The following is a 20,203-nucleotide window of genomic DNA, read 5'->3' as shown; positions in this document are numbered from 1 at the left end:
TCAATATCGAGGCCACTCTACAAATAACTATCGAGAAGTGAAAGACATCGTGCAACACCTTATTAGAGATGGTTATCTGAGACAGTTCGTCCGACACCCATCCCAGACGATTGCAGCGCCCGATGCACCCGTTCATCAGGTCCGGATCGACAGATCCACGCAGTTTGTCAACACGATTTCCCATTCCTCCACTCAAGCGTACAATCTGAATCCTGGAATCATGTCAAGGATCCACAAGAGAGATCATAATGGAAAGGAAATTTTCAGTGTAACAAAATCTTTGCCGATGGAACCCTGGATGATGCGACCCATCTTTTTCTCGGCTCAGGATGTCACGATGAACGACCAAGCTCACAGTGATCCCTTGGTTATCACCCTGCTGATTGAGGAATGTGGGGTAAAAAGGATACTAATAGATAGTTGGAGCTCAGTCGAAGTACTCTTCTACGATACGTTCTAAAGGATGGAGTTGTCAGATGATATACTCGTCCCATCGACATATCGTATCTACGGTTTTAATGGGACCATAACCATCCCGAAGGGCGAAGTAACTCTAAGGGTATCAGATGGAGGTGGTTACCTAGATACTTTAACCACATTCTGCGTGGTTGATGTCGCCTCGCCCTATGAAGCTATAATCGGAAGACCATGGATCGTGGGAATCAAAGGAGTGGCATCGTCCTATCATCAAAGGCTACGATTCCCAACGTACAAGGGGATAGATGAGGTCGTAGGAGATCCACAGGCAGCCCGACAGTGCATGCAGGTCGTTGCCCAGATAAATGAGGAGCGGCGAGCACGACAAAAGGGAGAGAAGAAAAAGGCTAAAGAATCCAAAGTCGCATAAGAACTGGAAAGAGTTATTTTGCAGGCGGTCATGACTTACGAAACACAAAGAAACGAGCCTTTATAGCAATTAAAGGAGACGGCACCGGTGAAGGAATCAAAACCAAACTTCTCCGCCGTGGAACCTACTCGGGAGATTAATTTGGGAACTGTAGAAGAACCAAGGGTAGTAAGGATCGGGTCCTTACTATCGGACGAACAAGTAAACCAGCTCGTGGCGGTGCTAAAGGAAAACATGGACGCATTCGCATGGAACATGCACGATATGGAGGGAATAGACCCGGAGGTATGATGTCACCATTTAAAGATCGACCCAAGATCCAAACCGGTCCGACAAAAGATGAGGCGAGTCGCGCCAGAATTACAGACGGCCGTCGAGAAGGAGCTAAAGAAGTTACATGAATCGGGAATAATTAGGAAATCGCACTACCCATAGTGGATATCTAACATGGTCGTGGTACCAAAGAGAAACGTAGGAGTCAGAATCTGCATCGACTTCAGCGACCTGAACAAAGCTTGTCCGAAGGACAGTTTCCCTCTCCCAAGTATCGATCAACTGGTGGAATCTATAGTGGGGTACGAGGCACTAACGTTGATGGACGGATACGCGGGGTATAAACAGATCCCACTGTCTACCGAGGATCAAGAAAACACATCCTTCTTCACACCAAGGGGCCTATACTGCTACACTAAGATGCCGTTTGGGCTGAAGAATGCAGGCGCCACATATCAGAGGTTGGTGGGCGACATGTTTGAAGACCAGATCCACAACACCATTGAGGTCTATGTCGACGATATGCTAGTAAAAATTCGCCTAGCCAAGAATTAAATCCGAGACCTGCGGGAAATTTTTCGAACGATGAGAGAATATAAAATGAAAGTTAACCCGACCAAGTGCGATTTTTGGGTCACATCGGGCAAATTTTTGGGATATATCATCACTCCAAAAGGGATAGAGGCATATCCCGAGAAAGTCATAGCTATACTCGAGATGCCGTCACCTGCTACAATAAAAGCGTCCAAAAGCTAAACGGAAGTATAGTAGCATTGGGGCGATTTTTGTCTCGTTCGTCGGACAAATGCAAGAACTTCTTTAGCACTCTCAAAAAGGGAGAGAAATTCAAATGGACGGACGCTTGTGAGGAGGCGTTCCAGAATATTAAGCTACATCTCGCAATCCTACCAGTATTACAAAGACCCGAGCCATCGGAGGTCCTCACGCTATATCTCGGCGCAACTTCATATGCTATCAGTGCAGTCTTAGTCTGAAATGAAGGGGGTGAGGAAAAACCTGTTTACTTCATCAGCAAAACATTAAGTCCCTCCGAGAAAAATTACACAAGGATGGAACAGATGATTTTAGCACTAGCTTTCTCCACTCTGAAGTTAAGAACATACTTACAAGCCCATCGGATCCGTGTGCTCACAAAATCACCTATTGAGGCGGTACTGGACAATGCAGGCCGATCTGGAAGGATCTCCAAATGTATGGGGGGCAAATTAAACAGTTCAATGTTTACTATGAAATGAGGACAGCAGTGAAGGCACAAGTAGTGGCAGATTTCTTGACAGATTTTCCACTAAGCGACGAAGATGAGGTCGAGGACATACCCGGAATGGAAGAAGATCGAGAAGACCCGACCGACTTACTCGAAGCAAGTAGCCCATCACGTTGGGAAGTATTCGTTGATGGAGCGTCGAACAAAGATGGATCGGGACTTGGGATAGTCTTTACCACACCAAAGGGACGAAAAATGGTTCATTCGTTTAGATTGGAATTTAAGGCGACAAACAACGTCACCGAGTACGAAGCTGCGATTCATTCCCTGAGATTAATCGTTGAGATGAGCCTACAATATGTAAGACTAACTAGCGACTCGCAGTTGGTGATCCAACAAATCACAGGCAAATACGCCATCCACGACCCGATTTTGCAGAAGTACTGGGAGCTCGCCCAATTCTATATCGACCAGATCCCCAACATCAAATTTCGGCACATATGCAGAAAAGATAATCGATACTCGGACGCATTGGCATATATTGCATCCCAGCTCACAGACTCAAGTGTGGAGGGTATTCGTATCATGAGACTCCTCACCCCATCTATACCAGAGACACCCGAGGTGCACGTCGACGTGGCTATCAACACGCCGATTCATTCGTACTTGGAGACAGGCGAGTTACCCAAGGGGAGACCCGAGATCAACAAATTGAAAAGCAAATCGGCCGCTTGCGAGCTAAGAGATGGAATCCTATACAGGAAATCATACCTGGGACCACTCTTAAGATGCTTAAGTAAGGAAGAAGACCATATCTTGAATGAACTACACTGTAGCCGGAAATCACAGCTCGGGATGAAGTATGTCAGCGAGAGCGAAAACGATGGGATACTTCTGGTCGTATATGAACGATGATGCAAAACAAATGGCGCAAGCTTGCGAAGAATGCCAGCGGTTTGGTAAGAAGATACATGCACCTTCAGTAACTCTAAACTCGGTAGTAAGCCCCTGGCCCTTCGCAAAGTGGGGGATCGATATCGTGGGACCATTATATGTAGGATCGGGGAAGAGAAAATGCTTAATAGTAGCGACGGATTTCTTCACTAAATCGGTGGAGCGGCGCCACTGAGACATATCCGTGACAAGGACGTCTTCAGGTTCATTTGGGAGCACATCATACGTCGTTCCGGAGTACCGGCGGCCATCATCTCGGATAATGGAAAAAAGCTCCAGGGAGAAAACATCGACTTACTATTTAACACCTACAACATCAGAAACAGCAAGGCTACCCCCATATACCCTCAAAGTAATGGGCAGGCCGAGATCACAAACAAAACTATCGCCGACAATATGAAGAAAAAATTAGATGGAGAATACGGTAACTGGTGCGAAGAACTCTACAATATTTTATGGTCCTATCGAACCACTCGAAGGGAAGCAACAGGGATATCACCTTTCATGCTGACCTATGGAACCGAAGCGATACTACCAACTGAAGCCATGATACCCACCACAAGAACTGAAGCCTGGAGGCGAAACATATCGGCAGATCTAATATTGGCCAAGCTCGATGACTTGGAGGAAACAAGGGAGATGGCGTTGCAAAAAATGGAGAATTACCAAAGGAGATTATAATACAACAAACGAGTTCGACCAAGAGAGTTTCAACCGGGGCAGTTAGTGTTGAAATATCTAGCCGATTAGGAACGTGACAAAAAGGGCGGTAAACTAGCGGCAATGTGGCGAGGAACATACACAATCGTGTATAAAGCTGGCGAGGGAGCTTATCGATTACTCAAACCAGACGGCAAACCCGAGTTAAAACCGTGGAACGCCTCAACATCTGAAACTCTATTACCCATGAGGGGTTCGAGGGAAACAGGTAAACATACTTGTCATTCATTTCTTTAAAACCGCGAGGGGTAGGAAATATGACATGAGCGACCAATGATCATTCGTACTCTGGGAAAAGCCAGTGAGGAAGTGCCGAGGTGACTTACACTCGAATGGTCATTCGTACTCGGGGCAAAGCCAGTGAGGAAGTGCTGAGGTGACTTACACTCAAATGGTCATTCGTACTCGGGGAAAATACAGTGTGGAAGTGCCGATGTGACTTACATTCGACTGGATATTCGATACTCGGGGCAGTGGCAGTGTGCAAGTGCCGAGGTAGCCTAAGGGTACTGGTGGTTGGAAGCCAGATACCAAAGGTTGTTAAGATACGATTTCTTCTCAGCTAGGTAACCTACTTACATTTGAAAGGTTACCCCCATCGCAGGTGGTCGTGACCACTTGCCCGAGTTGGTTGGTCGATAACCACTCGGGATTATCGGGCCTAGACCTAGGGCGACTATAACCCTTCCACTGAATCTAAAAGATAGTGATGAGATACCTCGGCTGGGACATGGAATCGGACCCGATGACCCTCCTTGTTGAGTGTGTTCGACAGAAAAGGCACTAATAACCAATACATGTGACATCAAATGCCGGTGCGTAACATAAACAACAAGATAAGGCTGAAATTGTCAAGAGAATTGTCAACACAATAGAAAAGGCGGAAATTGTCAAGGAAAATAGAAAAAGGAAAAACAAGATTGGCGACGCATCACCCCATTTAAAGAAATTATTCAAAGAAGCATGAGACAAGTGTTCAAACGAATTACAACCCGCAACAAAGGGCAAATTAATAGCGCAGCACTACAAAAGGCGTGATCAACTCCTGGGTGGAACAGCACCGACCCCTCCCTTCCTCTGAGCAACCTCGCTGCGCTTTTGCGCGATGTACTCGTTTACACCGGCCTTGATCGCCTCAACAATCTCGCTCTGATGAGCGTTTCTCTCGTCCACAATCTGCTGAAAAAGCTGCTCGGACCTCGACTCGGCGGCTTGGAGCTTAACCTTCGTCTCGCCTTCAGCCTTCTTCCACTGCTCCACCTCTTTCCCGAGGTTGTGCACATCTCGCTCCAGATCCTTAGCACGACCCTGCTCGGCTCAAACAAAACATTATAAGCATGTTAAACACGGAATATAACATAACACGGAGTAAAAACAACAAATTAACTTGGTCTTAAGGCCACCCCAGCATGCACTCGAGAGACCTGATAGGGTTGACAACACAGATTCTAACGACTCCACGGACTTGGACAACTCATCCTCGGCCTTAGAAAGCTTCAAAGTTAACTCATTATAGTATTGTTCATTGAATTTATTCGAAGGGCAATATTTCTTGTGATCGCTCCACTCGGCCCCCTGACGATTATAGGACAATTGTAGCATCGATAACTGGGCTTGGGTCCACTCTAGGTCACTGGACATCTTATCAAAACCCTTGGTCCTTTCAAGAAGATCTCGGTTGGACTGTTCGGCCACAGCTTTTTCCCTCAAAATTCGTCGCCGATCTTCATGAAGATCTCGATTTTGAATCCTAAGGGAACCATTTTGACTCTCCAGATTATCGGCCAGTAACATTTTATCACCAGCAATTCTTTGAAACATGCCCAAGCGAGCCCGTAAGTTATCTATATCCTAGGGGACATACTCAAACAGGCGATATCTGTCCAATTCCTCTTGAAGTTGCTGGATCTCGGCCTCCTGTCGGTCTATATTCCCATCCTTATTGGAAATTCGTTGTCGAAGATTCTCCACAAGATCTTTTTCGATATCCTATTTTCTCTTCATAAGCCTATACTCCGAAGAAGCGTCTAGATCTATACTAGATATTTCGGCTAGAAGAACAATAATTGACTCAGGACATTGGTACGAAGAACTCAATCAACACAACTATGTAAACAATATACCTTGTGCATCGGCGAGTTTGATCTCCAGATCACGAGATCGTTCCTTCTCCTGCTGAAGAGCAGCCTCCAACTTCCTAATCTCTTTTCGGCGGAGTGAAGCCTCCAACCTCGACCGATTCAACGCCTACAAATTCCATCCCAAGACGAGATTAGTAAGGCCCTATAACATCAAAATGAAGAGTTCAAACAAACCACTTACCAGCTTATCAAAGACCGGCACAATGTCATGATACAGGGGCACGACAGCAATCATCTGCTCATTAGTATAGGAGCCGAAATCCTCCGAGTGTAATGCGCCAAGAGAATCACACATAGGTCCCGATATGGTAAAGGATGTCTGAACACCCGAGGGAGACCCAACATCCGTCTGGGGCAGCTTTTGGAGCGATGTTTGGGTCGGCCCCTGAGCTCCAGGCTGCACGATAGGAGTCACAATAGCAGTTTCCACAGGAACCTCCCCTTCCTTCTGACCACCGGCATCCTCATCAAACAGTTGCTCGTCCCCGAATATATCGTCCTCATCATCTTGATCGGGAATGTCGATCACAACGTCCGAGCTTTTCAGCACCACTCCCTTTGCCGCCACCTTCCCCCGAGAAGGATTACGCCTTGGAACCAAACTTTCACTACCACGAGTGTCGGACCCTCCAACATCTTCATCCTCGCATCGAGGGAATTTCTGCACAAGGTTCAGCGTCTGAACATGTGAAGGCAAAAAACAGGGGCAAGTACATGTACTTAGAATAAAAGATATATGTTTGTTACCTTCCCCTGATCCTCCTCGACCTTGTGCTAGCACCCCTCTTCTTGTAAATAGAATCCGATTTGGTAGACTCGCCCTGAGGCTTAACCTACGACAAGAAAGTAATCAGTACCCCAAGCCGATACAGCAGGAATCAAAGAAAGTGGAAAGAAAGCAACATACCTTATCATCGTTAATCACCCAAAATGGATAAGGCTCTGCAGGAAATTGAGGAGGAGGAAAGCTACCATGCAAAATTTGGCCGCGAACAAGAAGTGGAACTCGGTCCCAGTATGGGTCATTGGTGTGGCGAGCACGCTTGTCGGAATCTTTACCAAGGGGATCAGCATCTAGCATCAATCTGTCAACATCCTCGGGCATAGATTTCTGACGGTGAGGGCTAGCAGCAAAACCAGCAAGGTCTCCATTGGTAGTTGTGCCGCTCTGGTAGTTCACGATAAAATTGGTAGAAGTGTAATCGGGAGCGTCTCCAGGCTTATAGGTCGACCAATCGGCCGTAGATCCTCGACCCTCGCCTCGGTCTCTCCACTCATTCATCAGACGGAAAGTGTTGCCATTCCAGTGAGTCAATGCCCGATACGTACGAAGCTGCGACAATACCTCATAGTAGAAAGGGCTGGGCAGGGTTGTATATAGGAAAGCGAAGGACAAGTTCCAACTGCCCACGAGTGACGATGACCGCCTCGGACGACTGCTCATGCTTATCGACATTGGTCTTCTTCAACACACCCGTTTGGCCCGAGACTAGGGTCACTTCATAGTTTTAAAGACCGAATTCTTCCTTCAACTGTTCAATAAACTCATCATCAGACAAGTCTTTGAAGACTCTCTTATCAGCCCTACATGAAAAAGAGGAATCATCAGAAAAAAGGGAATTTATAGCACGATAATCATGATGGGAAGGACTCTCAAGCCAAAATAGGGAATCAAGATAAACAACATCGCCCTCAGAGAAGGTATCACTCACACACCTTTTTTCAGTCATTGACGGAGAAGAAGTGGCCATGGCAGAAAGCGAACGGAGAGATACGAACGTTGGTGAAGAGAGAAGCAAAAGGAAGAACTAACCACGACTGTCGCAAACCTCACCAACAAAAACAGCAAAGTCGAAGACGGAGAAGATAAGAGAATCACCGGAATTAATGGCGTCGGTAAAGTGGGAGGAAAAGAAAAAAGAAGAACAACACTTGGTTTCTCTGAAAAATGGCGAGCAAAGAAAGAGAACATGAAGGTAGGTATTTATAGGGTGCAGTGCCTCAACCGACAACAACGGTTACAAGTCATAAAGAGAGAATTAGTGGGAGACTGCATGGCGGAATTCTCGGCATGCTCGAGGACGTGGGAAGGTGGAGCGATTTTCTTTCCCTCGTTCCAAGCACACGAGCGAAAGAAGGGGCATAAATGTAGGTGTAGATAATCCACAGGGCTAGGTGGCAGGATCCTAAGCTGTGATACACCAAAGAAAAAAGAGCGACGAAGCACAAGATAGAACCAAACGGCGCAAAGAGCGAGGTATCACGTGGGTCAGACGTGATGACCCAATAGTTGTCGGATGTGACGTGACCCTTATCCTCTGACAGGTCGGGCGAACAATCAGAAAGCACTCGGTTAGACGAAGGAAGATCGTCAAACAAAGGAACGAGAAGAAAGAAGGGCGACATCGTGTTAACCAGACTATTAAGACTCAACCTCGGGTGAAGAACTATCGGTCAAACCAGAAAGTCGGGCGAGCAGTGAAGGTCCGATAGGGAACAACTAAATTGATGTAATGTGACCAACATTGTAATTTTGTTGTATGTCGACCTTGGCCTATAAATATAAGTGCAGGTCGAGAGAGAGAGGCAGGTTAAAGAGAGAGAGAAACAAGACACTACATTTGAGAGTTTGAGAGTTACACCATTTGAGAAGGAGAGAACACCTTGTAATCAAAGAAAAGAAATAATAACATTCATCCTTTCACCCTGTGGAAGTAGGTAATCATACCGAACCACGTATATCTTTGTGTCTATGTTTGTTGAACATCTTGACTTAGTTTTAACTCATCTTCTATACCATTGGATGTAGTGTGTGGTTTATGCCACTACACTGGGTATTGCATTTTCTTTCCTCGCAAGAAGACTACACTTCTCCAAACGCACGTAAACAATCTAACTACTGATTTCCCGATGGCCTTTCTATTTAATAAAGATTAGTTTTTTTCGGAAAATGGGTCATTTGTCCAAATATTTTCAAATCACGATTCAAATGGACGAGTAAAAAATGGTTTGGGTGAAATGGCCAAAAAAAAATAGTAAGGATGAAACTGGCTTAAATTTAAAAAATAGCAAGGATGAAACTGGATACATCCTGTGTAAATTGAAAATAAGAAAAAAATATTTGAAAAGGGGCACGATGAAACTGGTTACATCCTGCCTATTTTTACGTTTTTGTCCATTTAAACAGTATCAAAATCTAACTGTACATTTCACCCAGGAATTATTGATTTTGATCTTTTTAACCAATTTTGTGTTCTTTTTTTGTTTTTTTTATACAAAATAAAGTGATTTGTAACCGGGTAAATAAAAATTGTGACTCATTTGTATACGCGTCTAAAAATAGCCAAACACAGACCACATACAAACACTACATTATTAATAGCCACCAAAAACAAATTGATTAATCAGTCATTATCATCATCGTATTAATTGTTACACCCTCCGGAGTCCAAAATCTGTTGGACCAGATGAGCCCTCACTGACTCAAGTGGGTCTAACAAAATTTTATTTAAATAAATTTATCAGATGAACCAATAATTCTTCACCTACTATGGGAACGTCCCTTGCAATGACTCAAAAACTGAGATCATCTAATCCATAACATTTATCAATTTTCTTTTTCAGATTTACCACCTAAATCGATCCATATATATTTCATTTTTTTATTTAAAAAATAAATATTTCATTTTTTTGTTTTTGTTTTTTTGGACTCAACTGGCTCATCTATATAGCCCATGTGGATCGGACTTATTGTGTCTGAAACTGACTCATCACATCTGGTTTAAAATTGTTAATTAGAAGAGTTACAATTTTTTTCTTAAAATATATGTGCACAGCGAACCAGGTACAAATAATCTCGGGTCATACGTATTATTAGTCGTGTCATATTTTGAGTCATACATACGATAAATGAAAAATCAAATACTCTGATATTTGAATCGTGCCAAGTCAGATTCAGAGTGCGAGTAAAACCCAAACAAACAAAGGGGTGTTACGTCTAAAGCGAAAGTCAAAAAATTTGAAATTAATCTGTTTTATTCAGTCGAAATCCAATGGCACTCCAACCCAAATTTTCCATATATGAGAGTAAACGTGTTGAAAATGAGCATCCCTTGACTATGGGGAATATAAAAGTGGAATTGTTATGTGGAAATTGGACTCGTATATACACATTCACAAACCTTCTCACAGTTTTACCTCAAACCAGTGACATTTTAGGTTTTTGATTTTAGAACTCAACGGCTGATAATATGGCAACAAAATCCGTCGTGTCAGAATAAGTGCTCAACATTTGGAATAGATTTTGGAAATGTATATCTAATGGTGGAAGAATTCCATCTTCGAAATTCCCTATAAAACGCTAATAAAATTGTCACTAAACGTTATTGAGATTACCAGTCACTCTAAGCCTTTAGATTTGTCTTGAAATATTTACATCAAGTGTTCATAGTTAGTGTTAATTTGAACATTGTTCAGTGGCAATCTGATTACTGTTTCCTAAGAGCAACTGTGGAATGTCAAGTCTAATGGATTCCAAGTTGGTGCCATCTACATTTTTTCCAAGCCATGTTCCATGATTCTGTGAAATGGTGTTTGAATCCAAAGAAAAGTGTGAAATGTCAAGTCTAATGTCAAGTTTATTCTAAATAGCGTGCTAAAAGACGAAAAACACTACCCTGGATAGCGTAAATCAAGGGCAGAAAGTCTATTTTTAATCTCAACCATGCAAATATTTTAGTCAAATACCATCGACCACGTCAAATGTCATTCTTTTAGCGTTAAACGTTGTTTGGATTAGCATTTCTATGATTTCATCATTAGACTTGAGCTTCCATGAACAATTCCAAATACTGAGTTGTATGATAAAAGGGAGGCCCTTTTAATCAGTCCATGAAATAACCAAAGATAAAATTCTTCCACCACAAAACTTGATCTAACAAATTGATCCATATTTCAATTTGCACTTCGCTTTTACTGTTTGTATTCCAAATTGTCTTCCATAAAATCCTGGAATATATCTTGGAAAAATATGCATGACCACAAACAACTTAAAAATCATCAAACTTGATATACCCCAACTTTCCCAAACATAGAATAACTTGGATTGTAGGATTAGAATCTCGCAGCAATAATGCCTCAGCGAAATTATCAACAACACAACAGCGTCGCAGAACAATTTCAGAAATGACATAATAAACGACGTCAGCTAAAATCATGAGAAAAATGTGATGATTATGCGAAGATAAGAGAGTTTGCGAGATTAACATTCGTAAGGTTGCGAGAATGTCGCAAGCCATATCCGAAAATAAAGGACAAATTAACTGTCATCCACTATGTATTTCCCTATAAAAAGTTGTTCAGTTGTAAAGGAAAGGGAGAGATCTTTTTCTGAGTGAGAAGCAAGTAAGTAGGAGAGAGAAAATCTAGAGCAGTGGTTATTCTTGATTCCTTTATCTTTTCTTGTAAGATTGTTCAAAGATTCATCAATAAAATTAAGATTGTTGATCTAAAATGAGTTGAATGTTAATAAAATCTTGTGAGGGGTGTAGTGTAGGATTTCCTGCAACTACGTAATGGCGCTAGAAACAGGGAGGATTAAAGATTGAAGATTATTCTAGAAAAAATTGAAGATTAATATTGATATTTGTGAAGATTTGGAGTGATTGATTAAGAATTTTACATAATCTCTTGCAATTCATTAATATTGAAGAGATGGCTAGAAGAAGAAGAAATACATCAGAACAACCAACTACTGTTAGAAAAAGCAAGAGAATTGCTGGAAGGGAAAGAAGTGAAATGAGAGAATCAACTAGAATGAGAACTAATGGAGAAAATTGAATTCAACCACCAGTTCAATAAACACTAATACAAAGAAAGAATACAGATTATGATAGGGTGAGTATACACACTTGACAATCAAATTCAGCTGAAGAAGTAGAAGAAGAGCAACAAACCAGAAACCATAGACAGGTAGAGAGAAATCAAGAAACAGATGAAGGAATAATTCATGGAGATGAGGAAATTGGACCGTTAGAAACATTGAGACGAAGAATACACGAAGAAAGAAGAGCTGAGGCAGAACAACATGCGAATTTAACAAGGCAAAATCACGAATTGAGGATGGAAAATATGAGACTACAGAGTAGAAGATCGAGAAGTATTATAAAATAATATTCAAGATCGACTAGAAGAGAAATGAGGCGAAACTCACCCACAAGTAATGCTGGAAACAATATTCAAGAATAAATATCAAATCCTAATGAAGAATATCGCGAAAATGGAGAAAGAACTGATGATCGTTACGTTCCAAAAAATGAAACTTTTGATGATAGGAAAAATAGTAGAAATCAAGAGAATGGACAACGTCAGGGACGAAATGATCAAGATAACGAAGGAAATCAAGAGGAAGGAAGGAGAATTTTACATGAAAGAGAAACTCAAAGAAATCAACAAACGATTGAAGAAGAAATTGAAAGACATCATGCTGAACAAGCACGCTTAATTTGCGAACGTGAAAGATTGAGAGCGGAAATGGAAGAACAAGAGCTTCAGGAAACAATTCGCCAGAACAATCACGACAACCGAGAAAGAAGACGAACACAAAATCGGAATAACGGTAATATCAATGAAGAGTATGATAGAATACAGAGGATGGCTGAAAGAAAGCGAATGGAATTAATAAGAAATGAACAAAATCATGAAGGGGAAAATGAGAGACATCATTATATGTGAATTCAAGATAGAGATGAAGAAGAGACTCGCAAAAGAAGACGAGGGTGAGGATAATGAAGAAGAAATGCAAAATTTCGCGAGAGGAGAAAGACATGAATGCAGAAGAAGGGAGGCGAAATTAAAAAGATCAATGGATCAAAATTCAGGTGTAAATAAACAAATCTTGAAAGAGTTAGAAGAAATGAGAGGAATGCTAAATAATAGAGGAGAAGTAGGCAGAAGACAATTGGATGAAGCTATAGAAGAAGCTGCGAAAACTCCATTTACAAGGGAAGTACAAATAGGAGGAATACCTCCGAAATGCAATTTTCCCGCATTAACCAGCATTTTTGATGGAACAACTTGTGCAATTCAACACATTAAATCCTATGTGAGGTGTATGCTGCAATGAGAAAATCATGATGCCGTATTATGCAAGTATTTCGCATCCAGCTTAACAGGGGAAGCGCTAAAATGGTTCGAAGGTCTACCAAAGAATACAATAACATCCTTCAATCATTTGCAGACTACATTCCTGTGGGCATATATAAGTAATAATTCTTCGCGACCTGGTATTGAAGACGTGTTTGGATTAAAACAAAGGATTGGCGAAAGTTTGAAGCACCTAACTAAAAGATGGAGGACTATGTGTAGAGAAATGACTGGCCGTGTAGATGAGAGATATCTTATCTTATCATTCATCAATGCTATGTTTGCAACTAACCTATTGTATATCCAAATTTTCAGAGTCAAGAATACGATCACAATGACTGAATTGCGAGAACTTCAAGAAGAATATATTGCTCTAGCGGAAAGGCAAAATGAAATGGAATCATACCCAGTTGCGAATACCAGTTCACAAATAGCGAATGCAAGCTTATTACACAATCTAATAAACACAGTGGCGAATACTTCGCAAGTACAACAAGAGATGGTGACAAGTAACAATCAACAGAAACTGGTGGCTATGGGAAGCCGAGATCAAGAGGAGTATGAAGGAGAAAGAAATTTCTACAATCGTGGTGGAAATAACAAGATTCAAAGACTCGATCAGCCACAAGAAACTTATGGAGGTCAAAGACAAAACTATAATAGAGAACAAGGAGGTCACAAGGTAGTATGGGAAGAAATCAAGATGCCACCTCTAAACGCAAGTGTGGAGAAAATATGGGAAACTATAATTTTGATGGAGAATATACCAACACCATGGAACATGGGAACGGAACCACCTCCAAACCACAGAAGTCATGAGTTTTGTTCTTATCATCATTTTCATGGACATACTACAAATGATTGCAGAAATGTAAAAAGAATTATTCTGAGAATGATAGATCAAGGAAAACTAAACCACTTTTTGGTAGGGCACCCATAATCTCAACCATTGACACCACCACCAGAACATCACAAAGTAAACACGATGAAAAAGAAGGAAACATTCTTCATAGAAGTTGGTGCAAAAGCAAAGAATCTATTCTGTCACTCTATCGTACATTCATACAAGACAATTGAAGATTTTCATGACAATGTTTTGAGTAGAGTGTTCGCAAGAGATAACGATGGAAGAGAAATTATGAATATTGAGAAAATCTCGCCACTAGAGGAATGGCAGAAACAGGTTATTTCTTTTACCGCAGAAGAAATCCCCGAAGGTGAAGAGGTACATGATAATCCATTGGTAGTAAAATTAGAAATTAATCCAAAACCGAAAGAAGATGAGGATGATGAAACTGAAGATTCATATGCAATTAATAGGATTCTAATCGATACTGGAAGCTCTGTAAACATCTTATTTTATCATACTTATAAAACTATGGGAGGAAGAGATAATGATCTTATACCATCAACATATAAGATATATGGTTTTAATGGTACAACCAACAAGCCTAAAGGGGAGATTAATATGCGAATTCCATTGAAGGGAATATCTTCTGAAATCCTATTCTGTGTCGTTAATGTAGAATCACCATACAATTCATTAATTGGTCGACCTTGGCTACATGGGATTCTAGGTGCAGCTTCAAATTTCCACCAGTGCATCAAATTCCCTCACCCCAGCGGTGTAGGAATCATAAAGGGAGATTGGGTTGAAGGAAAGAGGTGTTACGAAACTGAGATAGAATCTTGTGAAGGGAGAGCAAACAAGAAGGAAAATTGGCGACACAAAATCAAAGAGACACAAAGAAGTGAGAGGTTGATGATGGATGCAATCGATAGAAAAGAAGAAGAGATGTTGTGAAACTAATGCTAGCTCATAATAAAAAAATGGCGAACATATCACTACCAAAGAAACAGTAACACAAAATAACAAAGAAGCAGAGGATAGCAAAGGTAATGTATGAATGATTGATTTGTTGCGACACTCTCGCAATAAATAAAATTCTCAAAAGTACATTTTATTGAATGACAAAATTGAGATTGTGAAATGCAAATACAATATGATGATGTGCAAGAATCTCGCAGAGATAATGAATTCTACAAAAGATAATCGTAGAAGAATGATAAAAGAGAAAGGGGTGAACCTTTATGGCGTACACCCTAGTTCGCGAATACAATTTCGCAAGAGGCAAATGTAAGACCTAAAGTACTTCATATAAGGGGGTACCTGTTACATGGCTCAGGGAAAGGCTACACTTCCACCGGAACCTGAGTCATGGAATTTGGGGTCAATAAAACCCATCCGGGAGAGGCACCTCGGATTCTCAACTTAAGCATATGATTTAGGTTGGGCGACTAAGGTAATAAGGACTCTCCCAAGGAGTGCATAATCTGATCAAGGCGCCGAGGTACACGGTTGAGTCAAGAGTGCCAGGGGCGTTTGAAGCGTACCTTTCCATTCTTGACAAGTCTTAGCTTATACTGCACTCGGCCCGAAGAAAACCCCACTTAGGGTGCAGTCTCGTAACCATAATCCCTATAGGTAAAAGGGACAAGAGGCTGCGAAAACAACTGGTTCTTGTTAAGACCGGATGGGAGGAGCTAACCTTGTATGGTAGAAGTACGCCTCCTTGAAGGGGCAACCAGGAGGGAGATAAGGGCGGCACCCTCCATTAGGGAGCTGATAAGTGTCTTAAGACGCCAATGTCATGAGGCTTTTTACTCGCAAGGGTATTAAGGCTTGTCATATTTGTGCGACAATCCTGAAGAGGCAATAATACTAAAGAGAAAGATAAGACGAGATCAATGGGTCATTACATGAAAGTGTGAAGACGTCATGCGATTTCGTCGCAAGACGGCAATGTCATGGGGCTTTATTTTCGTAAGAATATTTAGGCCTGTCATATTGTCGCAATATTCCTGAAGAGGCAATAATACAAAAGAAAAAGTTAAGGCAAGATCAATGGGTTTTTGCATGAAAGTGCAAGAACGTCCTGCGATTTTGTCGCAATGACAAAAGGTGGCATAATAAGACCTTTAATTAGGAAGGCAAAATAAGACCACACAGGAATGAGATTTTGAAAATAATCGAAATTCACTTCCCATAAGATTGCGAAATTATAAATAAACAACTGCGAAGTTGAGGCACCAAAGAAGAAAAATCTGCAAAATCTCTCATTTGAGTACAAATAACAGAGGCAACTATGGGAACAAATGAAATTAGAAAATTTTATTTGTCTCCACATGATATATTTACACAAAAATTAAAAAATGAATGATTATATTGATTAACCATATTGCAAGGAAGAATTGTTTTAATGAATGCAAGTCAAAATGAAAGAAACTCATATATTAAGGAATATGGAAAACCAAAATAATTCGCAAATATACAGAAAGGAAGAATAAATGTACAAGTATTACAGAAAATTAAAGAAAGAAACAAAGACTACTTCTTAGTTGATCCTTCATCATCTTCATCAGACTTGTTCTTTTCTTCGTCTGTATCAGAATTTTCATCTCTACTAGAACCTTCATCACTATCAGATTCTTCATCATCAGCTTCGCTATCAGAAATAATCAGACTGGGAATGTTCTTTGGGATCTCCTCCAAGAGACAAGGACAATCAGAATGAGGAATACTATGGTCATCACAAACCATTTGAATAGTTTGATTGCGAAAATGCATAGCATCATTCTTGAAGTTCGCAACAGTGATCTTGATTTGATTCTTTAATCTAGAATACTTTTCGTTGCGAGAAGAAAGATTCTTTGCGAGTTCTACTTTTTCAGCTTCAAGTTCCTCAATCCTTTTGCGTTATCTACTTTCAGAATCTGCGAGCAAAAGACAATCAATTAATAACTTGATGAAAATTCATAAGAAACAAAAGATTAGTGTTGAAGAACAATTAATAACCTTCTCTTTCAGAAATCATATCTCTAATCAAGGATGTATGCTCAACTTGGAGACTAACATTTACACCTAAATCTTTTCTGGCATCGTCTAAGATTTTCACAGCCCAAGCAAATTCATCCTCATTACTTATAAGAAGACGAGAACGAATTTGGGTTTCTCTTTCATAGAGCTCGGTATTCTTGCGGTTAGCTTCATCTCGTTCAAGTTGAACTTCAAGAAGGGCCTCTTGGAATTTCGCCAAATCCTTAGCACCTTGATCAGAGATGCGATCCTTATCATCTATGAGACTGCTAATTTTGGTTCTCAACTCATTGATTTTCTCTTTAGAATTAATAAAGAGACGCTTAAATCGGTTGGCTAAGCCTAAACTAGATCTATGGTCAATTTCTAAGAGGCGAAATTTGGATCTTAGTTCATTCAAGGAAAGAGATGAAATTTTATCATTTGAGAAACTATTTAAAGATTTATTAAGACGCTCAAGAAGGGTATCATTATCCAAGGCGTTAGGAAATGAACGAAGAATGGTAGCTTCATCAGAAAGACCATAAATTTCTGTAAAAAAGATCAATTAAATAAGATAAAACAACAGGATGAATGAATGAAAGGAAAAAAGAAAAGAAACATACCATAGAGCTGATTATTAGCTTGATGAAGACTAGAGATTTTGTTCTTGTATGAAGAAGAATCAATTTCTAATTGTCTATTTTTCTCGCGAAGACATTTGACTTCGGCTTCCAGTTCCTCATTCTTTGTGCGAAATTGAAGATTCTTGTTTTTAAGATTTTCGCATCTCCTCTCTAGATCTGAGGCAACAAAAAAAGAAGCTTTTCCAGCCTGCGAGAAAATATAAAAAGTATTAAAATAGAAAGAGATTTTGATCTACAACAATGAAGAAGTAAAAGGATGAAAGCATACCAGACTATTGAGAGAATGCAGGAAATTGGGAGTCACTGATATAGAAACTCCACGAAGAGAACTATCACCATCCAGCAAAGGAACATCGCAAATTGTAGCGAGAGCTTTACAGGTGTTAGCGAATTGACTATCTCCCATTCCTTGCAAAGAATCAGAAAAGAGGCCAGAGAGCTTAGCATAGAAGATTCAGATGGAAAATCTTCATTTGCAGCAAGGTCATCATTATCCTCATCATCCTCGGAGTTTTCATGAGAAGGAATATTTGAAGAAGAAGAACATACTTTTCTTTTCTTTGAAAGATGAGCAGTTGGTTTTTCCCTGCGAAGAGCACCTTTGCCTTTATCACTAATCTTCGCAGCATTGGCAGACTCTTCTAATTCAGCAATAATCTTCACACAACAGATAGAAATAAGAAATAGAGGCAACATAATATTGTTTAAAATCATAAGAGAATATTTCTTACCTCATATGTATATGAGCGAAGAGCTAACAGGGTACTAGCTTTCCCAGTCCTATTATAACTATCTTTCAGTTTTTGGATCTGTAGAATGTCGCAAGAGTCAGCGAACAAAAGAATAAAGACAAATAAAGAAATATAAAATGAGCGAAGCTGGAAGAAACATACCTCTTTCTCCTTCTCGGGCCAAGAGAATACCCAAGGTTGATAAGTAGCGAGATTCTCAGGAAGAACATTTGACCCAGCAATGTAAGGTCCTTTTAGCATTAAGGGAAAAACACACCATTTATCATCTTTGGATTGGCGAGGAGTTGTGTTCTTACCAGAATGCCAATCAATATCTTGCATGAGTAGTTTAGCTTCATCAATGTTATCTTTCCTTTTCAAACGAATACCCCAGCGAGTATTCTCTTTCTTCATGGAGATTAATTCATAATTTTCAAAGAAACTCGCTACTGTGTATTTCTCAGCAATTATCTCCAGGTCTGCAAATTTAGGATCCCTAAGTTCTTTGGAGTACAGAGATCTTTTACCAGCATCATGGTTAGTGATAGACACATTTTTGTGTGTAATTTGATCTCAATACTATATTGTTGGCACTCGATTTTGTACTAATTTCGTTATTTTATGTCTTTGTAGGAAATTTTAGAGAAATAAGCCCTTGCGGCGAAATAGGCTCAAAAAGTAGTGTTTTACACCCCGGAGAAATGCACCGTAGGCACCCCAGAAATGCACCGGAAGCGTCCCAGAAATGTGCCGGAGGAATCCAGAAAAATTACTATTTCCACCCAAAATTACTATTTGCACCCCAACACTTTGGATAAGGGGCGACCTTCTTCCAAAATTCAAAATTTGTTTTGGCGGGAAATGTTTTTACTCTCTGGCAGAATTGTCGATTGATTTCTGATGGTATTCTAGGGAGATTCAATGGCTGAAATTTGGTAGGATGTTGTGATTTAGCCTAAGGAAGATATTGTGGGTATCGAATCTGATCGAATTTGTCTGGAAAACCTGTTTGATCCAACGAGTTGAAAACAAGGGCGTATTGCATGGGAGAATATTCTCCATTAAACTCGAGAAGATTTGGGACATTTTTCTCGCTCCAAGTAGTTTATACCATCCTGTTTAACCGAAACAGATATGGTAAGAGGTTTTAATTCGTGAAAATACTCTTGTGGTGTGATTATTCCCCGTATCTGCATGGAGAGTAAAACCGAATATATTTGATTGATTGATGAGATTTTGGATGATTGCGAGTATATATAAGGTCTTGGGGCATCAATGAGAGGGGGTCGAGAGTTGGGAGGAGAGAAGGAACGCTGCAGAATCGAGAACCATGATTTCTCTCTGCTGCTGCTGCCGCCATTGATGAAGATGAAGAACACGAAGAACGGACTCGCAGCAGCAGTCGTTTATCAACAGTGTCTAAGACGCACACTCGTGGGTCGTAGTTAGTCGTACAACAGCAGTTACCTTTTATCGTTCTTCTTGTAACAGCTGAACAGCGCCTTTGCAACAGTTATTTCTGTTGCGATTTTTCTGTTCAATTGTTTTACACCTTTTCATCATTTGTAAACCACTTTTTGAGCAATAAATAATTATTTTGAGAGCATTTTTACTATGATGAGCTAAAGCCCAACACTGGGACGACGGAGGAGGCCAAACTTCATAC

General features: G+C 40.6%; 1 protein-coding gene across 1 annotated transcript; it reads left to right on the top strand.

Moving 5' to 3' along the window:
- The first annotated feature begins 463 nt into the window (after positions 1-463).
- Positions 464-847, top strand: LOC113316338. The gene has a single exon (XM_026564540.1). It carries the CDS (start codon positions 464-466, stop codon positions 845-847), a length of 384 nt encoding a protein of 127 aa, XP_026420325.1.
- The last annotated feature ends 19,356 nt before the right edge of the window (positions 848-20,203 follow it).

Source organism: Papaver somniferum, chromosome 10 (genome assembly GCF_003573695.1).
Source record: "Papaver somniferum cultivar HN1 chromosome 10, ASM357369v1, whole genome shotgun sequence".
NCBI classification, from domain to species: domain Eukaryota; kingdom Viridiplantae; phylum Streptophyta; class Magnoliopsida; order Ranunculales; family Papaveraceae; genus Papaver; species Papaver somniferum.
Note: the sequence above shows the minus strand (reverse complement) of the source record. Positions and strands in the feature narration are given on the sequence as shown.